The sequence below is a fragment of the Gopherus evgoodei genome, chromosome 18 (genome assembly GCF_007399415.2).
Source record: "Gopherus evgoodei ecotype Sinaloan lineage chromosome 18, rGopEvg1_v1.p, whole genome shotgun sequence".
NCBI classification, from domain to species: domain Eukaryota; kingdom Metazoa; phylum Chordata; order Testudines; family Testudinidae; genus Gopherus; species Gopherus evgoodei.
Window position 1 is genome coordinate 12,820,670 of NC_044339.1, and position 26,642 is coordinate 12,847,311.

The 26,642-nt window shown below is 48.5% G+C and overlaps 2 protein-coding genes across 2 annotated transcripts in view; one reads left to right on the forward strand and one right to left on the reverse strand.

The window, feature by feature from the left end:
* The first annotated feature begins 249 nt into the window (after positions 1 to 249).
* On the forward strand, positions 250 to 22,489 carry LOC115637011 (solute carrier family 2, facilitated glucose transporter member 5-like). Its single transcript, XM_030537811.1, has 12 exons — positions 250 to 306; positions 1,735 to 1,833; positions 3,797 to 3,957; positions 4,752 to 4,876; positions 8,128 to 8,280; positions 8,372 to 8,497; positions 9,790 to 9,977; positions 10,388 to 10,498; positions 11,970 to 12,071; positions 12,565 to 12,640; positions 15,227 to 15,354; positions 16,529 to 22,489. The coding sequence occupies exons 1-12, from the start codon at positions 250 to 252 to the stop codon at positions 16,763 to 16,765; spliced, it is 1,563 nt and encodes a 520-aa protein (XP_030393671.1). The 3' UTR covers positions 16,766 to 22,489.
* Positions 22,490 to 24,995: 2,506 nt separating this feature from the next.
* CA6 (carbonic anhydrase 6) overlaps positions 24,996 to 26,642 on the reverse strand; it is a 40,683-nt gene continuing 39,036 nt past the window's right edge. Inside the window, exon 10 of the mRNA XM_030537617.1 lies at positions 24,996 to 25,691. Coding sequence (XP_030393477.1) covers positions 25,078 to 25,691 — 614 coding nt within the window. The 3' untranslated portion in view covers positions 24,996 to 25,077. The remainder of the gene's footprint in view (positions 25,692 to 26,642) is intronic.

Here is a 26,642-nt window from a genome sequence, read left to right on the forward strand (position 1 = left end):
CCCTCGCGAGGACAGGGCCTTGAACAGAGGAAGGGAAAGCGGAGCCATACGGGAACCATGCAAGAGCCATGCAGCCCCTAGGAAGGTCCAGAGGACAGACTGATTGTACTGGGCAATAAAGCGTATTAGTGGGTGTTCCCTGTCACACCCACAGAGCAGCCAGCATGCATTATCTTCCCTCCTGGGGCGTCCACTGCCCCACTTTGCCTATAAAAGCCTGAAATCAACATTTTTGCCTCACACGCCAAAATGAAGCTGACAGAGGAGAATCGGGAGAGCACTGATGCCAGCAGGGGCAGGAAGGGGGTGAGTTCTCCTGGCTCTTTCTGGCTGACATGGTGAAGGCTGCAGAAAAGTTTCCTTGGGGAAAACGGGGAGGGGACTGGTTAGCAGTGCCAAAACGGATGCTCATGGGCTATTCTGGTTACGGATCTATTTATGTCTGAGGCTGTGCTGCCTAGAGGTAAGGACACTGGAGTTGGGAGACCGCGGATCTATTCCATGTTCTGCAACTAACCTGCTGGATGAGCCTTGGGCAAGTCATTTTTGCCTCCCTTTGCCTCTCCCCTTTTGTCTGTCTTGTCTGTTTAGACTGTAAAGTTGCGAGGCAGGGACTCTCTAACTGTGCTTTTGTACAGCACCAAGCAGAGTGGAGCCTTGATCTCACTTGGAGCCTCTACACACTACTATAATACTGGAGATGGGGTGGGGTGGGGCTGGCTCGTCTGCAGCATAGTAGAGAAGACTGAGAATGGAACTAGGAGCCAGGAACGCCTAATCCCACCTCTGAAACTGACTCACTGCGCAACCTGGGGCTGTCACATAACCTCTCGGTGGCTCTGCTTTGCATGCACGCTGCTGAGACATCTGAAGAAACTGAGTGTGAACAGTGGGGAAACTACTGGCTGCTCCGGAGAAATCCTCCTGTTAAAGAGACCGAACAGGTTCTCTGCACTGGAATAGATGGGCTGATGAGGCTCTGAGCCATTAAGGCTAATGGTGGCTGGAGAAAACAACCTATGGCTGAATGGAAATATGATTTGATTGCCCACAGGAAACAGAGTGCATTAGAGAGCTCTAAAAGGCAGCTCTGTTTGCTGCACAGCTGGCTGCAGCTTGAGAAGTCAGTAGCAACAAGGGATACTATAGACTGTTGTTAGTGACTGGTAACTCCAAGGACTCTGTGCCCATGAATAACGTTGATGTTCAGAGCTTGCACAAGGCAGTTATTTCTCCCCTCTGTGCAACCACAAAGCACAGCTCCTATAGGGCACGATCTGACATCCATGGAAAAGTTCCAAATGAGTTCAATAGCAGCTGGAATGGGCCCATAAGCAGCTTGATTTAGAAGTGCTGATGGCAGAACAACCAGGAGAAAGAAAATAGAGCAACTGCGAGGGGAAGAGATTTTTATTCATTCTGGAAAATTTAATGGTATTTATTTTGGATATTGGCATCTATTTGACTTCAATGACCAACTGATACTCTAGAAAAAGGGTGTTTGCACTGAAGTTTCAAATAAGGGAAAAATCAAGCAGAATAAAGTGAGGTGTAGTGTAACCAATCTATCGGACATTCTTTTTACACTAAGAAGAAACACAAGGGCAGGAGCCCAATTTTTTTGAGTGTCCTTTACTTTAACGAATGCCCTGGGTTTTTTAAATATATACGCGCACACCGAGAGAAACACCCCTAAGTTATTGCCACCCATGTAACTGCTCTTCTTTCCTGCAGAAAATGACACTTCTGCTCGCAGGTGTAACGCTGGTGTCCGCCTTTGGATCGTCTTTCCAGTATGGTTACAATGTCTCCGTGATCAACTCTCCAGCTGTGGTAGGTGCAGGAAACAGCCTAGAACGGGGGAAAACACAAACAAGCGGCGGACGAGTAACAGTGGCGTGTGCGTGCACATGCACAGTCTAGGCTTTCTAAACTCTGTCTGCCTTGGGATTACCATGGTGCAAAGGGAGAAGAAGTGTCCTAACTGTTTCCTCTCTCTGTCTTGTGTGTTCTTAGCATGCAGTGATCGTGGTGTGTAGGCATGAAATATAACTTCAGGATAGCACCGAACTTGGCTCTGTTCTTGCCATCCTAAGCTTAGCTTGCTAACACTTGATTTCCTGCCCCTCTTCCTTTCTGAATGTATTTCTCTTGATGCGCTTTCCTTTCTGAACCTCGTAACCCACTGTGTGAATTCTAACCCCACAAGCCATCTGGCTAGTGTGGAATTCTCTCTGCTCACAAACACTGGACAGCTGTGGTGATGGAGATCAAGTAATGAAGCACAGTCCTGAAATCCTTAATCAGGGAAAGCTAAGAGTGCTGGACCACTGGTAAGATCCCATCTTGGGCTTCCGGCATCCATCCTTTGGCATTTTGCTATAAAACTAGTTGTCTCATAACACTGTATTGTGGCTATCCTGGTCTTCACGAACAAGTAGACTTTGTTCCCAAGGACTGAAATTTGGATCCATCCAACTTCCTCTTTCCTCCAAATCTGCCAGTCACCATCCTCCAGTGTATTGGCAAAATTGATCTTCAGGCGGACCCTCCCTCTGCTCTATGTGCTAACATACCCACTTCCTGGCTTGAATATTGCACTTCCTCCTTTTATGATCTTCCTAAAATCCTGTTTTCTAAAGCCAAGTTCAGCCTCACTGAGGAATGGGACCTTTATCTCCCCCAGATCGTTTGCTGGTCTCCTATCTATGTATGCATGTCTTCCCTGTGATTCTGCCAGGGTAGCACTTACCATGGGATGCCAGGGTTACATTTCCCTGTGCCTTGACTCTTTATAAGTGTGTCTACACTGCAACTGAGAGGTGTCATTCCCAGCTCCCGCAGGTATATCCACACTAGCTCTGACTGAGGTAGTGCAATAAAAACATCTGCGTAACCACAGCAGCACAAACAATGAGAGGGGCTAGCCACCCAGGGACAATCCCATCTGAGACCCTACGTACACACTTGGGCAGGTGGCCCCTCCCACCACTCACGCCAAGCTAGTGCAGGTGTATCCACTCAAACTAGACACTGTTTCTTCCAGTTCTGTTGTTGTTTTCTGTGCTTGGAGCTGGACACGTGGCTCGAATAGATACACTCACACTAGCTTTCTGAGAGTTAACATGCTAAAAATAGTAGCGCAGGACACAGCAAGCAGTGGTACAAGCTAGCTGTGATGAGTACAAACTGGCCTGAACCCCGTGGGTATGTATTTTATACAGCCTGTCTCTGCTGCCGCTTGCCACTGCCCATGCTACCCTGGCTACACTTCTATTTTTAGGGTGCTGGCACAATGAGAGCTTGCACAAGTACATCCGCGCAAGTAGTGACTCACCCCCTTAGCTCCAAGAGTAGACATCACTTAAGGGTTTGGAGCTCTGCTGAAGAGGTTAAGGGGAACCACAGTTGGGAAGCAGGGTGTGGTCCAACACAACCCTTTTCCATGGGCATTATGGTAGGACTTGTTTTGGGCTTCGTGCACAGAAACCATAGGGCCTGATTTTCAAGAGAGTTGAGCACCCATGATTGCGAATGAAGTCAAAGGGAGCATTGAAAATCAAGCCAGTAATTAACGCAGCAGGACCTTGCAATAGGCCAGAGTTCTACTGTAGGTTTCTTTAACCTTCTGTTGTATTTTTCTTAAAACAAATCTTCCTCTTTCACCAAGAAATTATTCAATGAAGCTTTACCCTGTTTGGTCCCCTGCTGCTTTTATAACCTGAATAACCGTGTTTCAGTCATTTTTGTCCCCCTCCGCCAAGCCAGTTAAGTCTGTTTTTGTATCTTTTTCTAGTTCATGCAAGAGTTTTACAATCACACCTACCTTGACAGGAAGGGCATCCCGATGGAGAGCAGCTTCCAAACACTGCTCTGGTCTCTCACGGTGTCTATGTACCCACTCGGAGGTTTCTTTGGGTCCCTTATGGTCGGCCCTCTGGTGAACAAATGTGGCAGGTGAGTGACAGAGGCACCATAAGATGGTCGGTCTGTAGTCCATTCAGAAGCCATTTGCTGTGGTCTGAATAAAGGTCTTTTCACGAGTCCATCTGATTCAGTGTCCTACCATAGCCATCCTCTCTATTATGCAGCCAGGCCAATGGTTGCCACTTGGATCAGGGAGGAATCCGCCCTCCCCCATCTGCAGAACAACTGAACTGGCTGCACTGTGGACGGACTGGACATGACCATGCTGCAGGCATGATACTGAGCCAGATGTACCACTTGGTCCAACCTGCTATGCCAAGGCCACTCTTCGCCCCTTCCTTATTCATTTTTAAGCAGCTCAGTTTATCCAAGGCACTTGTGGTTAAATCCCACTGTAGCTTTTTATGTCTCTGGCGATCCCTTCCCCACTGTTCTCTCCTCAGCTACCTGCTTTCCTGTGTTAAATGCAGGAAAAATCCTCCAGAGGAGAGCGAGGATAGTTGAGAGGGAGAACAGGCTCGTGGTTGACATACTGGAGTGGGTTCAGTTCCCAGTTCTGTCATAAGTATTCTGAGTGACCTTAGGCAAGACACTTAACCTCTTTGTGCCTTAGTTCCCTACTGGTGAAGTGGGATAATATTTCCTTTGTCTGTCATGCCTATTTAAATTCTAAACTCTTTGGGGCTGCAGTTGTCTGGCTGTGTTTGTACAGCACCTAGCGCAGCTAAGCCCCATCTCAGTTGGGGCTTTAGGCAATACCACAGAACAGGTGATGATGATGATGATGATAAGCTAGAACTGTCACCCTCCCGATCTCTCCGCAGAAAGGGTACTTTGCTGATAAATAACATCTTCTCCATTGTCCCCGCCATCCTCATGGGAACCTCCAAGGTGGCAAAGACCTTTGAGGCGATCATCCTCTCGCGAATCATCGTGGGAGTATGCGCTGGTGAGTGAAAGACGGTATGCAGGGGTAGAACAAGGGGTAGGATTTTCTGGGCCAGGTGGAGTGTGTCATAGCGGGTTGGTTTGCGACGAGTATATTGTAGGGACAGTACCCACTACAGTGTGTCCATGTCTGTCTCACTCTGAATGCTGTGCGCAGACTGGGTGTGGTTACTGGTAAACAAAGGAGACAAGGCTGGAACTTGAGCTCAATGTAAATGTAGTTGTTTTATTTAATAAATGCGTCCTGTTTAAGGTAGACTGTGGTTCCATATGTCATGACAGCCATGGCCTTGCTGGTGGTGATTCACATCTCAAATATTTTGGGCAAAATTTATATTACCTGGTTCTTGAAACTATTACCCCAAGCAGAACTCTTCCAAGTTAAGTCAGCAGAGATGTGGCCAGATCCATAAATCCATTCCAGGAATTAGCTGTATCTACCACAGGTAGAAAATTGGCACTGCTGTCTGATAGGTTCAGGGCCCTTGGAATCTATTATATCTACATGGACTACAGAAGAACGGAGTGGTTCCAGGTGTGTGTGGGGGGGATTCTGTTTGACCCGGTCTACCTATTGTACAATTTAAAAAAAAAAAAAGCAAAGGTCGTGAGGGGAGAAAGCTGAATCTCATATACTTACCTGACTCCAGAAGCAGGGGATTTCATCACAAGAGGCATCATAAAACGGTGACAATTGGCAACACTGATGGGCCTTACAGTACTACATTCCCAAGTAATTGCCAGCATTCTCCATGTGCTCTGTGTCACAATATCTGCTCCAGTCAGCCTCTGACAAAATACACCCCAAGCCACGAGGGCTCACTCCAAAAGTTTTCATGGCAATTAGTTGATCAGGAAAAAGAACAGGAGTACTTGTGGCACCTTAGAGACTAACAAATTTATTTGAGCATAAGCTTTCATGGGCTATAGCCCACTTCATGGGATACATGCAGTGGAAAATACAGTAGAAAGATACATACACATATATACACACAGAGAACATGAAACAATGGGTGTTACCATATACACCCTAACGAGAGTGATCCGTTAAGGTGAGCTATTACTAGCAGGAGAGAGAGAAACTTCTTGTGGTGGTAATCAAAATGGTCCATTTGAAGCAGTTGACAAGAAGTTGTGAGGAACAGTGGTAAGGGGGGAATAAACATGGGGAAATAGTTTTACTTTGTGTAATGACCCATCCACTCCCAGTCTTTATTCAAGCCTAATTTAATGGTGTCCATTTTGCAAATTAATTCCAATTCAGCAGTCTTTCGTTGGAGTCTGTTTTTCAAGTTCCTTTTTGTTGTAATATTGCGACTTTTAGATTTGTAATCGAGTGACCAGGGAGGTTGAAGTGTTCTCCGAGGGGTTTTTGAATGTTATAATTCTTGATGTCTGATTTGTGTCCATTTATTCTTTAATTAAAGACTGTTTGGTGTGGCCAAAGTACATGGCAGAGGGACATTGCTGGCACATGATGGCATATATCACCTTGGTGGATGTGCAGTTGATCAGAGGGGTTATAAAGGAGAAAAGGGGTCTCTCTCCCTCATAGACCATATGAACAGCCTCATTTGGGTGCTTAGTACTTGTGACAACTGGCTCCTCTGGAAGTGGAAAAGGAAACTGCTCTGTTTCCACTCGACTTTCTTTTGAAAACTCAAAGCAGAAGCTGGGTTTATTCCAGGGTGACCAAATGTCCCGATTTTATAGGGACAGTCCTGATTTTTGGGTCTTTTTCTTTTATAGGCTTCTATTACCCCCCCCCCATTTGCTGTCTGGTCACCCTAGTTTGTTCAGAGCGGGGACAGCAGGCTGAATGGCTCAGGTCATGTTGAGAATCACTTGGCTGCCCCCTGCTGGCAGTTTTTGCCCTGCTGGGAGAAAACTGCTGCCTTGGAGAAACCTGCTTCATTAGAGCCCTGAGCCTTTTGTCAGCAGTGGTTGGGGGACTTGGTCTGGCTCCGCCCAGCTCTAGCGCTTAGGCAGTGCTGTGCTGTTGAGTCACTGATGGGGCTCAAACCAAAACTGTCACCCCAAAACTGGGGACCCACGTTTTTCAGCTTGTGCCCATTCTGTCGTTTTGTTTTAAATGCTGCAAACTCCTCAGCTTAATTAAACCCTTCATTTTTAGCTGGATTTCATCCAGGGACGGCTCCAGGCACCAGCACGCCAAGCATGTGCTTGGGGCAGCAAGCCATGGGGGGGCGCTCTGCCGGTCGCCACGAGGGCAGGCAGGTTGCCTTGGGCGGCTTGCCTGCGGAGGGTCCGCTGGTCCCGCAGCTTTGGCAGACCTCCTGCAGGCTGCTGCCGAATTCGCGGGACCGGGGACCTCCCGCAGGCAAGCCGCTGAAGGCAGCCTGCCTGCCGTGCTTGGGGCGGCAAAATGCCTAGAGCCGCCCCTGATCTCATCTAGCCAGCACCTATAACCCTGTCAGGAGAGACCTGGTTACAATAGGGTTTAAAGGTGTGGTGGAGACAAGACCGAACTGTGTCCCTGTAATAGGGTTGAAACCTTGAATCCTAACCTCATTATGGGCACGTGATTAATCCGATGATGCTAACCCATTCTGTAACCAAGTCCCCTGACTTGGCCCAAGCCCTAGTGTAGATGGGGCCTCGGGGCTTAGACAAATGGCTCGTTTCTGTGTCCATGAATTGAGTGCCATGGGCAGGTGTTGGCCCTGGAGAGCGACAGCCTTGTTTATCCACGGAATGGATACAGTATGGGAAGCAACAGCGCAAGTGTCCCTGCCTTGGAACACCAGCTGCCAGGGGCAAGAGGGAAATTTGATCTCATTGATGGAATGGTCCCTTTCGATCTATGACCTTTTTCCTGAGGTTGACCAATAACGATGCCAGCTCAGGTGATGGATTTTGTACCATGGACACCTTCAGACTAGGAGTGGAGCTGATGCCATCTACTCTTTCATTCTAAACTCAAATGGAGGCAGAAAAATGCCATTGGCTCCCTTCACACAGGCCAGAGTGGCCATCGGATGGCAATAAGCTTTCAACCACTGCCAGCCTAGGCTAGCTGTGAACCTGGGATGTTGCAGCAGAAAGCCAGCTCCAGTCTCCAGTGCCGTCCAGTCCCTTGTGACCTATAGGAGATCAGCTGTCGTCATCCAGAAATATACCTTGGTCAAGTCCCTGAACGTCTGGGTGTTACAGCGAGCGCTCACATCCCAGAGCAGGACTAACCTCTCTCTCTCTCTCTCTCTCTCTCTCTTTCTCTCTCTCTTCACCTAGGCCTGTCTTCCAATGTCGTTCCCATGTACCTTGGAGAGATGTCCCCCAAAAACCTGAGAGGTGCGGTCGGGGTGGTGCCCCAGCTCTTCATCACCATTGGCATCCTTATAGCTCAGATCCTGGGTCTTACTGACATCCTTGGAAACGTTGAAGGTAAAGCCCGGTCTGAGGAGGAGGTCTCTAGCTGCTCCTCAGTGGATGAACTCTCTCATCGGGCACCTTGTTATCTGTTTGTCTGTTGCAGGCTGGCCGGTATTACTAGGGCTAACTGGGATCCCTGCAGTGGTGGAACTCCTCCTGTTGCCCTTCTTTCCTGAGAGTCCCAGGTACCTACTGATACAGAAGGGCAATGAAGAACAAGCCAGACAAGGTACAACCAGAGCTGCTTAGCACTGCTAGCAAGAGAACTAGGAGAAGGGCCAGAGTCATTGATTTGAAACTAGGTCTCCATTCATAAACAAACTAGGGAAATGGAGTTACTATAAGATGTGTGCAGAACTGGTTGGAAAACTATTCCCAGAGAGTAGTTCTTAGTGGTTCACAGTCAGACTGGAAGGGCATAACGAGTGGGGTCCCACAGGAATGGGTCTAGTGGTTCTGTTGAATATCGTCATCAATGACTTAGAAAATGACGGAGAAGAGAAGACTGTGGAGAGACGTGATAACAGTTGACAAGAACATAAGGTTTGTTACAAGGAGGAGGGAGAAAAATTGTTCTTGTTAACCTCTGAGGATAGGACAAAAAGTAATTGACTTAAATTGCAGCAATGGAGGTTTAAGTTGGACAATAGGAAAAATTTCCTAACTGTCAAGGTAGTTAAGCACTGGAATAAATTGCCTAGGGAGGTTGTGAAATCTCCGTCATTGGGGATTTTTAAGAGCAGGTTAGACAAACACCTGTCAGGGATGGTCTAGATAATACTTAGTCCTGCCCTGAGTGCAGGAGACTGGATTAGAAGATCTCTTGAGGTCCCTTCCAGTCCTGCACTTCTGTGATTTATGGGAATATGGCTGTGGGGAAGCATCCTGAACCAAAAGTCAGGTTAGGGTGCATTAAGCCCTCGATGCTACCCTTTTATAGTACCTTCGAGGCTTTCAAAGCACTTGGCAAACAGTAGTTCATTTATGCTTCCCTGCACAGCAAGCACATATAATCTCCGTTTTACACGACAGGGCTAAAATGGATACAGAGAGAGGATAACTGATTTGCCGAGAGCAAGAAAAATAGTCAGTGGCAGAGTCAGGAGTCCTGGCTCCCAGTTGCTTGCTCTCACCACTAGAACACAAACTACTTAACTCTGTTTGCAAGAAGATGGGTTGGAGCTCTCAAAGCTCTCCTAAGAAACCTGAGCCTCATAATCAAGCCCAGGATAAAAGTACTTTTTCGCGAGGGGAACTCTGGTCCCCTTCTCATTGTTCCTTTGTTGGCTCATATGGACGAAGGACCCCGTGGCCTTCTGGCCCTCCCTCCAGTCCTATGACTGTTGCTGGTTGCTTTATGTTTCCCACAGTGCAGAAGTGGCCAAGACTGCCCTGCTGCTTCTGGGGTATCTCAGTTCCCCCTCTGGTTTCTGTAACTCCAGCCTCCCCCTACTAGCTGAGTTTACCTGGAAATCCAAGTTTACCTGGAAACCCAACTTCCCCTTCCCTTGTCCCATCTAGCTCTGAAGAGGCTAAGAGGCTGGGACGACGTGGATGATGAGATCGAAGAGATGCGTCGGGAAGATCAGTCAGAAAAGTTGGAAGGTCGTCTGTCTGTGTTCAACCTCTTCACCTTCCGGGCCCTGCGGTGGCAGCTCATCTCCATCATTGTCATGATGATGGGCCAGCAGCTTTCTGGAATTAATGCGGTAGGTGAGATGACACCCAGGAAGATCGTCAGGTGGACTAAGAGGGGACCTGGGTTCTTAGGCAAGAGTCGTAGGGCAGTGCTGGCCCAGCCAGTAGAACCCATTCCAGATGGGCAAAAAAACCCAGTCTAGACCTGGGGAAATGAGACTAGTCCCATGGCACGAAGTTTGAATCAGGATCTGATTGTTTAGGAGGGTTCTGCCCAGAGGTCTCAGATTTGGAGTTTTATGGAGAAAGAAACCAGTCCCAACAGCTGGATCCAGATGTGGCTGTTGCCAAAGTTTGGGAGAGTTCAGATCTTGGATTTGTGTTAGGCACCCCCAGGCTGTAAAAGCAACCAAACTCAGAGCCCCCCCTTCCCCCCATCTATGAATGGCCAAGTATAACCGCAGGTGTGATTTGATTGCAGATCTTCTACTATGCAAACGATATCTTCAGGTCTGCAGGTGTGAATGAAAACAACGTGCAGTATGTCACCGTGGGGATAGGTGCAGTCAATGTGTTCATGACTTGTGTAGCGGTAAGTTTCTCCCACTGCCCTACAGGTTCTAATCCCCCCACTGCTCACCTTTCTGGGCTCATTTGTACCATTACTATTACCACAACTGCCCCTTTCTACATTTAGAGGAAAAGTCCCCTAGTGCTCAAGTCACACTAAAGAGAGGTGAATTGTTTCCTTAAACTCATGCCATGTAATAGTGGGCGTATGCTGGGTTACACCAATGCATGCAGTTACAACTTGCTTTGAGGAAATAGCAGGATCTACTTAGCTTCCTCACCAGGTCTTTTCTTGCCACTCACACTAGTGCACTCTGTCCTTGCAACCACTGTGTTACTGTAACGGACAGGTATGATGGCATCTCTGCACTGGGAGATTGTGGGTGTGGTCCCATGGGCTTGGATGCAACAGGCCTGCCCATATGTCTATGAATCACTGATTGCTAGTGACACCCCTGATGCTAGGGTTGAGAAAAATGTCTTCAACTGAGACAGATGTTTGGGCCCTGGGAATGCACAGGCAGCCATGAGAAAAGAAAGGTGTCTTTTTTACATGGTGCAATGAAGAGGGCCTGGGACCAGTTCTGTTCCTAGTTCTGCAAGAGGCTCACTGTGTGACTTCGAGTGAATCACTTGACTGTTCTTTGCCTCAGTTTCCCTATCTGTGAAACACTAGTAATGATGCTTATCCACCCTTGTGAAGTGCTTTGACATCTATGGCTGAAGAGCACAGGTAAATGCTGCAGTGCTGCTCACGGGAGAGAAGAGACAGGACTTGGCTGGAATCCTTCTTAGGATCATAGAATATCAGGCTTGGAAGAGATTTCAGGAAATCATCTTGTGGTTCTCTCTGCCTCCAACTGACTAGCACAACTTGGCCTGTCCAGTGTCACTGCACAGGATCTCCCTAAATCCTGGCCTGGATTAGGCAGTCATGGTAGAGACTGCTGACTGCCCTACAAGTGTGCTAAGCATCAGGGTGGGCTGTGGGGGGAGTTCCCCAGCTTTCATGGTTTCTATTTTATTTCCAAGCCACACTTTACTGATAACACTGGAATTTCCCTAATGAAACAGCGCCATGGAATGTACAAAATATAAATTTCTCTATAAATTGTTAAGGATTGGGTTGGTTTTTTTTTTTTTTTGAGGGGAGGTCTATCCTCTAGGATTTGCTGGACAATTATCCCCCTGCTGTTGACTTCCTACAGGCTTGTATAAAAAGCCCTATAGAAAGGGGATCTTGTCCTCTATTAAATTCTAGAGGCTTTTAAAGTAATTCCTGGAGAACCCTAGGACACTTGTATAAAACCCTGTTGGCTTCCTTGCCCTTAAATTCTAGAGGACTCTTCCATGCAGAATTGCAAAGCGCTAGGTTCCTCAGAACGCCCCACTCCTAACAGCTGACAGCCCCCGTGCAATTTCTCCTCTCAGGACTAGGTGTGCTGGGTTCCCTGGGTGCCCACTTTCTCACCTTCTTGTGCTGTTTGCCTCAGGTTTTCATCATTGAGTCCCTGGGGAGGAGACTTCTGCTTCTCGCTGGCTTTGGGATCTGCTGTGTATCCTCTGCTGTGTTAACGGTGGCCCTCAATCTCCAGGTACATGCCCAGATGGCTTAGGTGATAGTGTCTGTCTGGACCCTCTAGGGGATGTGAGCAAGGTCACTATTTCCAGAGCTGCAGGGAGAATATGCAAGGCCTCCCTGCACTGCCCTATTTACCCAGCACAAACACCAGTGGGAAGCAGCGACCATGCTGGGAAAAAGCAGGGCTTCCATTAATGACATGGTGGGGTTAGCAGTGAGCACGCTCAGAGCTGAATTTGGTTGCTTCTTCCTCCTTCCCTCTAAGTTCTTCTGACCCTCGTCCACAGTGTGCATCTCTGGTAGTGCCCCTTGGGTCGGCTCATGGGAAGTGAGGTTCCAGCCGAGCTAGTGGCGCTGCCTGACCCATCCCATTCACGATCTCAGCCAGACACGGAGCAGCACCTGGGGCATACAGCTTCCCACAGTCTGCTTGCAAACGGCACCTGGACTTTGCTGGCCACTTTAGAAGAGAACTGACTATAATTCAGTGACTGAATTCCCCACAGGCCACTGTCTCCTGGATGCAGTACCTCAGCATAGCCTGCGTCATCGTCTATATCATTGGACACGCTATCGGAGCTAGTAAGTGTGCACAGGACGGTAAAACAAAGACATAAACTTGAGCTGATGCAGAGATGAGCTGGTGTGTTTCTGCTTGGCCGTGTGACTTAGCAGTAATGATACAGACCTGATGGTTACCAGCTGGGCTGCGTGCATGGTCCAGGGACCAGGGCTTTCTGCTCTAGACACGCAGACCCCTTCTCATGCCAGCTAAAGGAGGATCTCCGGGGGCTGTCTGAGTGTATTGGTAAGATAAGGACGTGATCTTCTATTTTCAAGAGGCTCTCTAAAGACACAGTCTTGCTGGTGTCCAAGACGTGCCCCCCCTGGACGCTGTGTCACACCGGTTTAATTTGAAGGCTGCTCTTGCATTTATATGTTCCATGCGGAGCAACCGGCAGCTGCCCCCTAAGAGCCAAATGGTGCGCTGGGAGCAGCGTGTGGGAGCAGTGTGTGGGAGCAGCCTGTGCATGGTTGTGGAGGCTTGGTCGTGGATCTGCACCTCCTTACAGTTGCCCTGCCCTGCTTTGTATTGGCTCGCTGGAGGAGCCTTGCGGAGCTATTCCCAACACTGCACTGCGATTCCCAACACTGTACCATCTTCTAAGCTCCTGCACGGATTTCGCTGGCTTGTGGACACTGCCAATCCCCCCAACTCTTTCCTCTTCTATGTGCATGGTCAGCCTGGTTCAGGAATACCAGCTGCAGGCAGGAGACAGTGCAGAGTGACAGAGTTTCCGCAGCGGTGTGTTTGTGAGTGAGCGGCGAGGTCTTTTCTTCCCTCTGTCTAACTTATCTCTGCCTTGGTGGTAAATACTTACTAGCTTCTCAGCCAGGGAATGACCGCCCAGCCCTTTCCCCATTTTCTTCTGATCCGGATGTAATTGGATAAATCAATGGGTTATTCAGGGCTGCATGGCCGGGGCGGGGGCAAAATCTGAAACTGAGCCCACTCCTCCTGAGACTTAGACTGTGGGTGGGTCAGGAGTTGGAGAAAGAGCCTGGCTCACCCCTTATAGCAATGGCTCCTGGGCCCGGCTCCCCACTGTGGGTGGGTCAGGAGTTGGAGAAAGAGCCTGGCTCACCCCTTATAGCAATGGCTCCTGGGCCCGGCTCCCCACTGTGGGTGGGTCAGGAGTTGGAGAAAGAGCCTGGCTCACCCCTTATAGCAATGGCCTAGCACACAAAGTTGTAGAGCCGGTCCGGTTTGGCCCAGCCACACCTCTGACGGGATAGGGAGATGGCCAGGGGTTGTGACCCGGTGGACTGACTAAGCTCCCTCAGCAGCTGGGCCAAACCTGAATGGAGCGACCACCCCATGCGCCACATCACAGAGACACTCAAATTCCACAGGTTTGGGGCTCTCTCAAATGGGGCTGGGGCAAACTGCCCCTTTTGCCCCTCTCTGCCAACTATGGGTAGCAGTGGGGTTCTTATCATATCATTGAGGGAGCTTTGCCCTTCCTGCGCCCACCAGGAATTTTCCCCAATGGCCAGTTTCTTTAGCAGAGACCAGGGGCGGCTCTAGGGATTTTGCCGCCCCAAGCACTTCAGGCAGGCTGCCTTCAGCGGCTTGCCTGTGGAGGGTCCGTTGGTCCCGCGGCTTCGGTGGACCTCCTGCAGGCATGCCGAAGCCACGGGACCAGCGGACCCTCCGCAGGCGTGCCTGTGGGAGGTCCACCGAAGCCATGAGACCAGCGGACCCTCTGCTGGCAAGTCGCCGAAGGCAACCTGTCTGCTGCCCTCGCGGTGACCAGCAGAGCGCCCCCCGCAGCTTGCCACCCCAAGCATGCGCTTGGCATGCTGGGGCCTGGAGCCGCCCCTGGCAGAGACAGCAGCAACTGTTCTGGCAGCTGCTTGTCCTCAAGGAAGCCAGTTTGCCCCATCGGAGATCTCCAGTGTGAGGGAGTGCCCATCCTGCAGTCCAGAGCATGATTGCTACTTGTGCTGACGTGCTCGAGCACTGCTAAAAACAGCAGTGTCGATGTGGCAGCCCGGCTGTGCATACAGGGACTTTCTGAAGGGAGAGGCAGGTTGTTGCTGGACAGCTGTTTGAGAAACTAGATTGACACAGGTAGGTGGTGAGGTGTTGGAAGAAGTCAGGCCTTTGGGGCGGGGGGCTTAGGTAAGATAGATAAGAGAGCAGGCTTTTTCTTGTTTTAAAATTCTTTTCATCTTCCCCTTTGTACCCACTGTGAGGACAAACAACAGTTTGGTTTAAGAAGGCTGTCTGATCACTGGATAACAGGGGTCACAGGCTCCCAGAGCTCTGTCACACCTGCTGGGTAGGCTCCGTAGATAGGCAGGGGGCTGTAATCCAGGGCCCAGTCTAGCAGTGGAAGAACTGCAGAAGTCCACCCTAGGAAAGGCAAAGACACGAGGCCTGACAGCTGAGGGGTGTGCTCAGAGACGAGGGAGGCTACCCTCGGGACCACGACAATGGCTAGTTACAGTCATTCCATTCTGCTTTTTCCATCTCTTCCTGTAGTTAGTTTATCCCGGTACTTGTAAACACGAGTGTCTGAGAAAACATCAGTGTCGTGCCTTCTAAGGATTTGGGCGAGGGAAATGCCTGTTAAAACGTTCAAACTCTTCTTTCTCTTTAAGGTCCAATCCCCTCTGTGATGATCACTGAAATGTTCCTTCAGTCGTCCCGGCCTGCAGCCTTCATGGTGGGTGGATCTGTGCATTGGCTCTGCAACTTCACGGTGGGACTCGTCTTCCTTTATATGGTGGTGAGTGCGGAGCCATCTCCAGAGTCTCCTGGGGTTTTGCCACCTGAGATTAGAAGCATCTTCCGCCCCTCCATGGGGGGGATAATCTTAAAGGGGAACACTAGCCCTTTTATAGTCCTCAGTTAGTCCCAGAATGCATGCGTGAAGAATTAACTATAAAGGGCCAGAACCTCGTCAGGTGTAAATCAGCATTGCTTTATTGACTTCAATGTCTGCTGAGGATCTGGCCCCCAGTATATCTTAGTTCCTCTTTCAGGCCCTTGCCTAGTGCTGAAAGTTTACAAAAATCATCCAGAGGATTCCGTGGTGGGGAGTAGATGTTTCAGGGGGAATTAAAGATATTTATAGTCTTTCACCTTTAGGTCACTGGTTCAGTTCCAGCCCAGGTCAGCAGTGGTCCAAGCTATTGATACCACCTCAGAACTGGGGGTATTTTCCACTCACTTTGCATGGGTGTGAAATGTGGATAGATAAACTCTCAGCCCCGCTCCTTCCCCCCCACTTGCTGGCAGTCTTAGGAGAAATGGGAGAGAGATTTCCGGAGCATTTTAAGGTGCTCAGGTACCAAAGCGGTGAGTACGATGTAAATGCTTAGCTAGACAGGATTAACAGCCTGTTCTGATGCTTACTGAATCCAACAGAAAGACTCCCCCTGACTTCAGTGGGCATTGGATTGGGCCCAGAATGAAACTTCTCCCCATGGGAAGTGATCCCTCTAACTCAGCATGGACGTGCATTGGCATGACTCTGTGGGCAGCTTGTACCACGATGGTGCCTGACCCACCCTACCTTGTGTCATCTTTCACACCTGTGCAAAGTGGGTGTAAAACCACTACCGCCTTAGAACTGGGAGTGCTTGCCACTCGCTTTCCCAGGTGTGAATGATCAACCCACGGTGCAAGACACAAGGATCAGGTCCACAGCCCAGGCTGTGCCTGTTCTGTGGCTAAACACAGGCCTTCAGTCCCCAGGACTGTGAACCCAGCACTTTGGCTATCTTCACCTTGTTACATTAAATAAGGATCTATGCTGCTGCCTTTTTTACAGCTGCTGCAGAGTTTTGCATTCCCAAACTATGTGACACAGGCACACCCCTGTAGAGCCTCCATCTTATCATAACTTGCATCCCTTACATGTTCCCTGACTCCTTCCCCTCTGGTTTTTATTCCTCCAGGAAGGGCTTGGAGCCTATTGCTTCCTTGTCTTCTGCGCCATCTGCTTGGCCACTGTCATTTACATCTTCATCATTGTCCCCGAAACCAAGGGCAAAACCTTCATGGAGATTAATCAGAGCATGGCCAAGAGGAACAAGGTAGAAATCCAGATGGACAAAGAAAAGCTGAATGATTTCCAGCCCGCCTTCGAGACACTGCAGAAGAACGAAGAAGGATACTCCATCACTGGGCTCTGAACCGGTCCACGCTTTCCTCTTCACTGGAGGACCAGCTTCCTGGCTGGACCTTTGCTTTTTCATTCAAACTTTTTCTGCATGTCTCCCACAGTGAGAGAGCTTCCAAAGAAGCCAGAGAGCAGAGTCGCACTAGTTGCTCCCTGCCAGCGCTAGCATGAATGTTGATGGCAATGTTTGGGTTTAGAAAATTTATCTCCTTTCTCTGCATTCACAGGTTGAGCTAACTGGGGACCCTAACTCTCAGGCAGCAAAACATTGTCACTTAATGCTTAAGCAGCATGTCCAAAATGCTCTGTAAACTAGTCCAAATTCTGGAGAGGTGGGTATCACTGTCCCTGCCTTCCAGATAGGGTAACCGAGGCAGTGAAATTTACAAAGAGTAATTTGCAGAGCTGGGATTAAATCCCACAAGCGCCTGCCTTCCAGCCCTGCTCTGGCCAGTAGAATGTGCTGTCCCTGGTGGATGTAAGCTGCCAATTCAATGGGCGCAGCATAACTCTGGTACGAAACAAAACAAAAAGATACCAAGAGAATAGTACAATGAAAGCTCTGGGGCTGGGTAGGGAGTGGATCAGTGCGGGGCAGTGGCCCATCCTCAGGACCTGCTTTGTGCAGCTGCCTTAGGGCCCATCCAGCAGCAAGAGGGACCCCACCTGGGATGCAGTGTGGGGCATCCAGCCCTGGTTGCACAGAAGGGGGAAAGCCCTTACCATAAGGCTAACACCCTGTCCCTGCATCCCTGCTGCCATGGGACACATGGGGGTATCGCCCTGGTGGTCCTTCTGGCAAATTTGACTCTTTGGGCCTCTGTAGCATCACATAACATTGTGTAGTGACATGGCTGGGAGCGGCGCCACTGTGATATAGGGTCCGTGCCATGGTGCCAAGTGTGACTTCCCAGCAAAGGAGCAAATGCAGCTCTTCCTCCTCCCTCCCACTGCTGCTCTGGGTGTTCTTGCACCCCCGGGTTCATGATTTCAGTGGGTGCCGCTGAATCCATGAACCCCCATTAAAGTTGCCCCTGGTGCTGCCTGTCCAGTTAACTCTCCCTAATGCAGTTTCCATCACACATAGCAGGGCTGGGACAAACCAACTTGGAGCTAACTAGACCCCTCCCCAGGTCAGTGCCAAGCAAGCAGGCTGTGAGCCCCTGGGAGCGCGCTCTGGCTTTCGTCATCACTGGAAGTATTGTCCCACTCCACCATTCAAGCCAGTGTTGCTTAAAGAGCCACCCAAGGAAAACTGAGTGGTTGGCCCTCTGCTGTAATCCTCCTAACCAGACAGAGGAAGCTGGTGCCTCTGAGAGCAAGTGGGCAAAAGCTCCATCAGGCAGAAGTGTGAAGATCCTTGATGTGGCAATAGCTAGCGAAACAGGGAGGTTCTCGGAAAGAACTGGCGAGGAAGACAGTAACATTAGCCCTTAATGCAGAAAAGGCTCTTGCTAAGTTGTGCTGGAGCGATTGGTTTGTAGCTGTAAATAAATCTGATTGGATGAGAACTTCTGCCCGTGGCTGTCATGGCACAGGCTGAGAGTGAGCGGTCTCTGCATCGCAAATGGTTGCTGATCGCAAACGTTCTCAGTACAAGTGCCTTGTCAGGATGGCCGGCTCACTCTTGTTGTGTAACCCTTCTAGGTGGCCTGTGGGAGCGGTGCTGAGCGCCAATTGCACCACTGGGGGCTGCAGCTGGGGATGAAGGGTGCAATGAAATTCTGACTGCAGCAGAAATGCCAAGGGTTGGTGTCCTTAAGAGGGAGTTTTACAATCCCCAAAAGTGACACTTTCCAGGTGGTGTGGTAGGTCATTGCTTAAGACAGGGACTCTCATCTTTGGCCCTTAGCAACATCTGATAGTCCAGGTTTTTAATCCAACCAGCACTTAATAGTTTGTTTTTTAAATGTCCACTGCTTAATATTGCATATGAAATACTCAGATGTCCTAATTCATACTAAAGTCTAGGGCATGTGGGAATTCTATATGCAGTGCAAACCAGTGGCTTTTAATAACCACAACTATTTGCCAGTTGGAACCAAGACCTGGATGGTTGGAGATCCCTGAGGATATGAATTTGTCCAATGGAGTTTAAATTTTGGACTGTATTTGGCAAAACCTGCAAACCTTTGATCAAGTCATGCTCATTTCTGGGGCAAAGTCATATTTTTTTGACCATCAAGTAGTGTGTGTCACACACACACACACACACACACCCTGTGTAGCCGCCTCTCTTCTCGCGGACTTGTCATCTCCATAGTTAACACAGTACACAAGCTTGGAAACCAGCTTTCCAGTCTCCAAAGAGGCCCTGGCTGTATTGTTGTCTCTTGCAGCACCTGAGTAAAAATGTTTTAAATCTTTATATATTTACTCAAAATGAGTGAGGTAAGTGTGAGAGTGTGCTAATGAGTGAGTCTCACATCCAGCGAGTGAGACTTGACGTGTCGTCTGCTGGTCACCCTGCTATTGGTCATGGAGCCTAATGATAAGTATTAAATCTGATAAGAAAACACAAGAAAACAAATTAGAAACTGAGCAGGGCGAAGTCTGCAGGCCCAGTCTGTTTGTTGCAAAGGGGTGTTTCAACACATAGAGGGCTGTGCTGCCTGGATGTTCAAAGAGGAAGCAGGCTTGATTTTCAGCTAGGCCTTAGGCTTTTAGCACCAACATGTATTTCCAGGTGCAGTTAAAATAATTTGGATATGTAAGTAAATGATTGTGCCTGGAGTTCCAAGTACCATCTTTGCAGGTGCAGTCAAGTACCTCGAGGTGAACTTATTTGTACCCACAATTTGCTGACACAGAAATGGAAGCCTGAAAACCTGTCCTGAAGTGTCAGCCAAAGGACTAAGTGAAAATTTAATCTGAATCCATCTGTGTGATGTAGACATCAGAACCAGCTCAACTCTTCTTAGGCAAGGGGAAGAAATGACTACAGATTTCACACACCCCACCCCCTGCCACAAAATGCCACTGTCTGACTTTGGTTCTCTGACTGTCGATTCTGATCGCACACCAGTTTCACAGATTGACTTCACAGGAGTTATGCCTGATTTATGCTGTCGTGAGAGCAGAATCAGGCTCATAAACTGTAAGCTGCCAGGATCAACTGTTCCTGCAAAGCATTTCTAAGATCGAAAACCCCTAAAGCCCTGAAGTTCTATAGAAGTAAGGAATTCTTCCAACAGAGATTGGAGCGGTCCTGGAATTAATGTTTCTATTGGCGTTGGGCCAAATCGGCGAGGTACAAACGCAGCTGCAGACGGAAGTGTTTGAAATCTGGTCCCCTCTTGGTGGCACCGTGCTGTCACTTTTACAAGGGGGAGAAATAACCTTTGTTTCTAACAAAATATACCAGAAGCATGAGTGGTAATTGCATGAGTGGTAAATGGTCCTCTAGTAATGTTAAGGTGTTATGAAGGAATCAGAGGAGAATTATTCACTGTCACTTATTTAGCACATAGTGGCAGCAAAAGACTATATGAAATGCATGTAAATTTTCTTGAGACATGAAAACAAACCCTTAAAGACCATACCTGTCCAACACATGGCCCCTTAGTGTGTGTTGATTGCATCACGTGTTTTCTGTTCTTTTACTGCTGTCAGAATGTTCTACTTCCACTTGGAAGAGAGGAGGAAAAATGTTCTTGTGATATGTGGGGCCAGATTCTGCACACGCACAAATACAGACTGCGTGTGCAGCCACTGCGGCCATTAAGGTGAGAGGAGAATCAAGCCCTGAAATATACCGGGTTTGTGTGTGACTTGTTCTCTCTACAGTGGAGGAAAGAGTACAGGTGTGGATGCAACAATAGAATTTTGTTTTCTTTAATCTTGAACGGTTTTATGTGTTGTGGCTGGTGAAAGGGGTCAGTTTGCATCTTTGAACCTGTCAGTTGCCTTGAGTTGTTAAACCAAGAATGGGTATCTTTTTCTTAGAGAGTCTCTAGCCCAGGGAGGGGCTTAATTCAGGAATTGCTGGGTGCAATTATCTGGCCTTTGTTATGCAGGATGTCAGACTAGATCTTCATAATTTTTTCTTCTAGCTTTCAACTCTAAAGAAAAGACGATGCTGCTCGCTTTCTCCCACTATGATGCCCTATTGATGTGCCACAACTCTGGTCTCTGTAGGGAACAAGGACAGTTTAGACTCCATGGCCTATTCAATCCTCAGCTCCTCTGCTGGGTCTGCCAAGAAGGGGAGCTTATTATGGGTGGAGGTTTATGTGATGTACATACCTAGGAACTGGACTAAAACCAATCAAACTCCTGTGACACAGGCCACTGGATTAGAGCCAGTCCAGGCAGAGGTGAAAGGCTCTGCATCCCATTAAGGAGATGCAATTCATGTATTTGAGTACTGTGCAAAGCATCTCCTTCTGGTCAAGACTCAGACCATTGTTGGGTCATTGTTCGCTTGGGTGAGTGATAAAGGGAGGGGCATGGTTTAATTTGATGTATTGCTGGGTTGGGTTTATTTAGTGCACTCACATTCCAGGGGAATTGCCAACTCTCCCCCACAGGAGGTACTCGTGGAGCCAGGAAGCTGGGGAAGGCAGCAGGGCTAGGATTTGGCCTTAAAGCAGCTGCTGTCAAGGATAATTTAGCTCTTAAAATCAAGAAGAAAAGATCCATTGGCCAAGCTGGATATAGAAAAGGATCTAGAGCAGCAATAGTCTGAGTGGAATGTGTGATCTCTCTTCTAGACAAACATGCTGCCTACCAAAGGAAAATCAATGTCATGATTTAGAGCCTCTATAGGGGGACAATCTAGAAAAGCTTTGTGTTCCCAGGTAGCTTAGACACGGACCTCTGAATACATGTCCCCCCTTCATGCTACACAGTCAGCTACGCTCCACAGCTAAAAGCCCCATCCTGCCAGTTGCTCAGCAACCTCAGCTCCTGTTGAAACAACTGAGAGGGGGCCATCTTCCATGCCTTGCCAGATCGAGCCCCTAATGCTCGTTGGTTAGAAGCAAGGAGTCACCTACTGCCATAGTGAGCTACCTTACAGCAGAGAGAGGTTATACAATCAACAACAGAATACTGCAAAATCAACTGAAGAACTAATAGTGAGACTCATTCTGTCAAAGAACAAATGGTCTCCTTCACCCATTCCTTCTCGATAGGGCAATGATCCTAGAGTCACCACTGGCTCTGCTGAAAATAGGCTCAGACCATCTATGTTTCTGTAGCCCATTGAAGAGTTGGCCAACTCTTCTAGGCTTATGGTAGCCACCGCCTGCCTGATGACTGCATTTGAACAAGACTTATGTTTTCAAGTCTCCACTACATGCTGGTACTGCTATTTTTGGGTGTCCAACTTGAGATAACTGGGAGCAGATTTTCAAAAAAGCTCCTCTCCTGTTATGGCCCTTAAATAAGGGTCCGATTTTCAAAAGTCCCCAGCAGCTGCCATTTATAATACGTCTGGGCATATTTGCCAAAGGGCTCAGCTGCACCCAACATGCTGCGCACACTTGAAAAGCTGGCCACTGAGGCCCTGATTTTCAGAAGAGCAGAACATGATCTTTGAGTTGGGCTCCTCTGATGGGTGCTCCACACCATTCAAAGCCAGGCCCAAGTTGTCCAGCTGAGCACCCAGATTTATTGACACTGATGAAACTCTAGGCATCAGCTTCTTTACTGTTTGTAAGGCTAGTTTAGTCTTAAGGAGTTTTCCAGAGCTGGTTCTTAATTAATTATACTCCTGAACGTTCTATTCCTTCTGAAAACTGGCCATTTCTCCTTCTGCTTAAAGTTTAGAGTCATTAAACACGCATCATAGTGTGACATGCAGGGCCCAGACACCCCGAGGGGAAAATAGAAGGTTTAAACCCCAAAACAGAGCAGTCAAACCAACTGATTTTATGCTCTATAAAGGTCTATTGAGTAAGGTCTTTTTTGGATGGTTGTAATGTTCTTAAGTCAATGATCATTATTATGCGATATGTCTACAGCCTGTGGTTATGTATATAGAAAACTGTGCTTATAATCTGTAGTACAGCTACACCTCCTCCTGACATTCAGGCAGCAGGCCGGGAGGGACTGCTGCCCCTCCAGACTAGCCCCAAGCAACCAGCATTGTACAACAGAGGGAAAGACAAGTGATGGGCCATTAGAGTTAATGGGAAGACACAGCTATGCCGGTGAGAATTCCTGCTTCACATGAGTAACCATAAGTCAGCATGAGGGGACAACACTTTTACAAGAGAGGCTTGGAAATGGAGGTCTTCATCCACAAACCAGGGCTGGGTCTCCACTACAGACCTATATCAGTATAACTACGTCGCTCAGAGGTGTGGATTTTTCACACCCTCGAGCGATGTAGTTCTACGAACCTAACCCCCGTGTAGACAGCGCTCTGTTGACAGAAGAGCTTTTTCTATCATCATAGCTACCGCCTCTCAGGACAGGCGGATTAACTATACCGATGGGAGAAGCTTTCCCATTGGCGTAGGAGCATCTTCGCTAAAGTGCTACAGCTGCGCAGCCATGCCATTGTCGTGCTGTACGTGAATTGGGAGCCTGTCTGTGAACACTGGATTGCCCCCTAAAGGGAGGTGGTACTCCGGGATACCGTCCCAAGTCCCCAGCAAGAGGTAACTTGTATTAGACAAGGGATTTTATCCAATATAGAAACGCAACGCCTGCACCGACATCTTTATGTTGGTCTACTGTGTGACTTGTATGAGTTTGCTTTTTCTTACTATTTTATCTTTGGATCTATGGTTCTTCTATTAAATAAACCTCCTGTTTACCCCCCCCTCCCCCAAGCAGGTCACTGTGTGGAGTGTATGTGTCACAGCGAGCTGATCACTTTGGGGCTGCGTTCACACCTTTGGGGGGTGACAAACTAGAGGGGGAAAAGCCCATGTATCTGATAATTGCAAACTTGGGAAGATGTTTTTGGGGAGACTTGGGACCGGAAAGACTGTTGGCGTCACCCTCTGAGGAGTAACGAGGCTAGGGGGAGTCTGGGTGAGACCTTGTGCTTGTGGGCTGCCTACTGGGCTCCAAGATTTGAATCAAAGCCCCAGAATAGAGGCCCCTGTGGTTACAGGGCAGGGGGTGACAAAACCTCTTACCGCTCTGGGTGATCCCCAAAAGGTCACCCGCACAGCATAGCTTTGTTTGCAGGGAGCTGACAGGGGTTAAGCCCCCACATTGGGGTAGTCGTGAGAGGGTGAAGGGAAAACTAGAACACCATAACCATAAGACTCCAGCATTTGCCAGCAGTTTAACCTGATTGGTGTAGCCGCTGCCCCTTAGACAAAGGAAACACGTGCACAGATCTCTCCCATACACAGCAGCCTCGCGCATGGCCCTATAATCTTCCATTCATTCATAGAGGCTGGGCTACCGTCCCTCCCTCCATTACTTGCCTCCTCACCCCTTCTCTGTGGTGGGCTTATCACAATCTTCTCTATGCATGGGCTCCCCATTTCTCATGCTGGCATTGCATCCACTCACCCCTCATGTGGGAACAGCCCCATCCTTACATGGGTTCTCTTTCACCACCCCAGGGATCATTCCATCCCCCTGAGCATGGGATTATCAGTACACTGCCCGAGGCAGTCATCACCCCAGACCCCACCCTATTCCAGGCTCTTCTTTCCTGGACTTGGGTTGACCTATGGGCCAAGCCAGACTAAAGCCTGTGGCTGTTGATTGCCATCAAACCCCCATTCTTTCCATGGCCAAAAGTTTCTTTTTTCCTCTAAAGGGAAATAACAGAAAAATAAAATCTGAGCATGCAAACAGCCTGGCACCTTCTGCACATGCTATCTGCATGACTGACTCCTCCAGTGGATTACTGCAACAAGTCTCTTGTCTCCTAAGAATTCTGGAGCTACGCCATAGGCATTCTGAATTTCCAAGGCCAGGGATAAAACTCTGATCCTCCTTCTCTGGCAGGACAGGAGTACTTGAGCTAAAGCAGTGTCCATCAGCAAATAAAACCCATAACATGCTGTTGAACAGTTCTGCTTCTGTCCAACAGAGGGCAGCAACACACAAGATAGTTGGGTACAGCTGTCTAAATCGAATGTCATAAGGGTCTTACAGATCAGCTACAAGTCAAAGACTGGATTTAGATTTTATTTTACAACTTTAAAACGTGAAATTATTAACTGTAAAAAAAAAAATCTAGACCAGTAAATGCATTACAAAGAAAACCCACTTCATTGCCTTAAGTCTGCACTGCCCTTTCCTGCAAGCGCCAAAACATTAGTTATTCAAGGTGCTTTAGAAAAATCACACACTGTACAAACGTGCTTCCCCATTTGCTCAGAAAGAGGGGACCAATTCAGCCTGCTGTCATTGGCAACTGGGGTCTGACTCCAGCACCACTCCCCCCGAGAGACTCATGGGGGTTTCTCCCCAGGCGATCACGTCCCCCTTCAGCTCACTGCACCTGCACAAGGCTAGCACTCGGATGTCGGCGTGGCTGATGACCCAGCTCCACAGGCTGACGTGGCTCATCCACCCGGAGAATCCGTTGGAGAAGATCCCCAGGAGCTCATCTCTGTCCTTCCCAAGGACAAGCGTCCCTCCGGCCTGGCTCACGTATCCTCTCTGGAGGTGCTTCTCTCTCCCCACTGCTCCGTTGAGCCACAGATTTGCTGCCCCAGAGTGGGAAGCCCATGCTACGCAGTAGTGGAGCCACTCCTCAGACTTGTGGTGCAGGGGGAACTCAACAAAGTGGCCCCCTAGCCACAGCCCCACGGCCGAGCCCACAGTCACCACCAGCTCATTGTCTCTTTCCTGGGTGCGATAGGCAAGAATGGTCTGACTGCCTCGGTTCTGGGTTTGGATCCAAAAGCACAAGGTGAAGGCCTGGAGCTTCATGTCATGGAGCGGCTGCACACCCACGTAGCTCGCAATGTTTTCAGCGGGGAAGTAGAAAGCTGGGAAAGCACTAGATTTAAGGCCTGAAATAACCAAACATCAACCAGCCGTTATGTATCTTTAAAGACATGCTCGCCTGCCTCTACAGAGGGCAAAGGCAGGTGTGGAGGCAGCACACAGTTGCATTGACAGAGCTATGTCAGCATCTTAGCTGGCTTCAGTTAGTTCTACTTATATTATCTTTACTGCCTTGAAAGTCCATGAAGCATTTTACCCCAAATGCTTTACCATGCAAAGGCCCAGCCCAGAAGCGCTGAGAACAGTGGACTGATGCCATCAGAGCTGAGCAAAAAGTAGTAAAGATCTTTCATTTAAAAAATTCCAGAAAAAATGTGAATAATTTTTGTTCCACAGATTTTTGAAAAGGAACACTTTGTTTTTCATTCCATTATTTTTTTGAAAATTTGTGCAAAAACATTTTTTTGTTTGTTTTTAAAAAAAAAAAAAAGTCAATTCGGGGCTTTATTTCTCCCACTCCTTTCATACCTTCCTCTTTTATAATTGCCCCCTTTTATTCCATTTTGCCAGTAGAAAAGGAAGAGTGGCAGAAAGGGGAAGGAGACACATTTTCACGTGTCATTAAAAACCCCTTCAGAACATTTGAAAAGCAAACCATGTTTTTAACAACGTTTCATTTTTGAATAAAGGTGGGTTTTTTGTTGAAAAAAAATTGTATTTGAAGAATTTCAGCCGCCTCCCACTACAATCAGGCCTGACACTAATTCACATGCAAGCAGCTGTGATTGGTCCAAGAACTGCAGAAGCACAAAAGCAGTGGGCGTTAAGGCTGGATTTGAGGAGGCTGCAGAGGAAGAGAGGTGAGACTGTGGCCAAGAGGATAACACAGGACTATTGGGAATGGACAGGCATAGGAGGAGGTGATACATGATTGGTTCCTCACTTTCCTGGGCAACAAAATCCCTCAAAAAATTGGGAAAGAAGGAAGAAAAGAGGCATTTAACGTAGATTCTGGA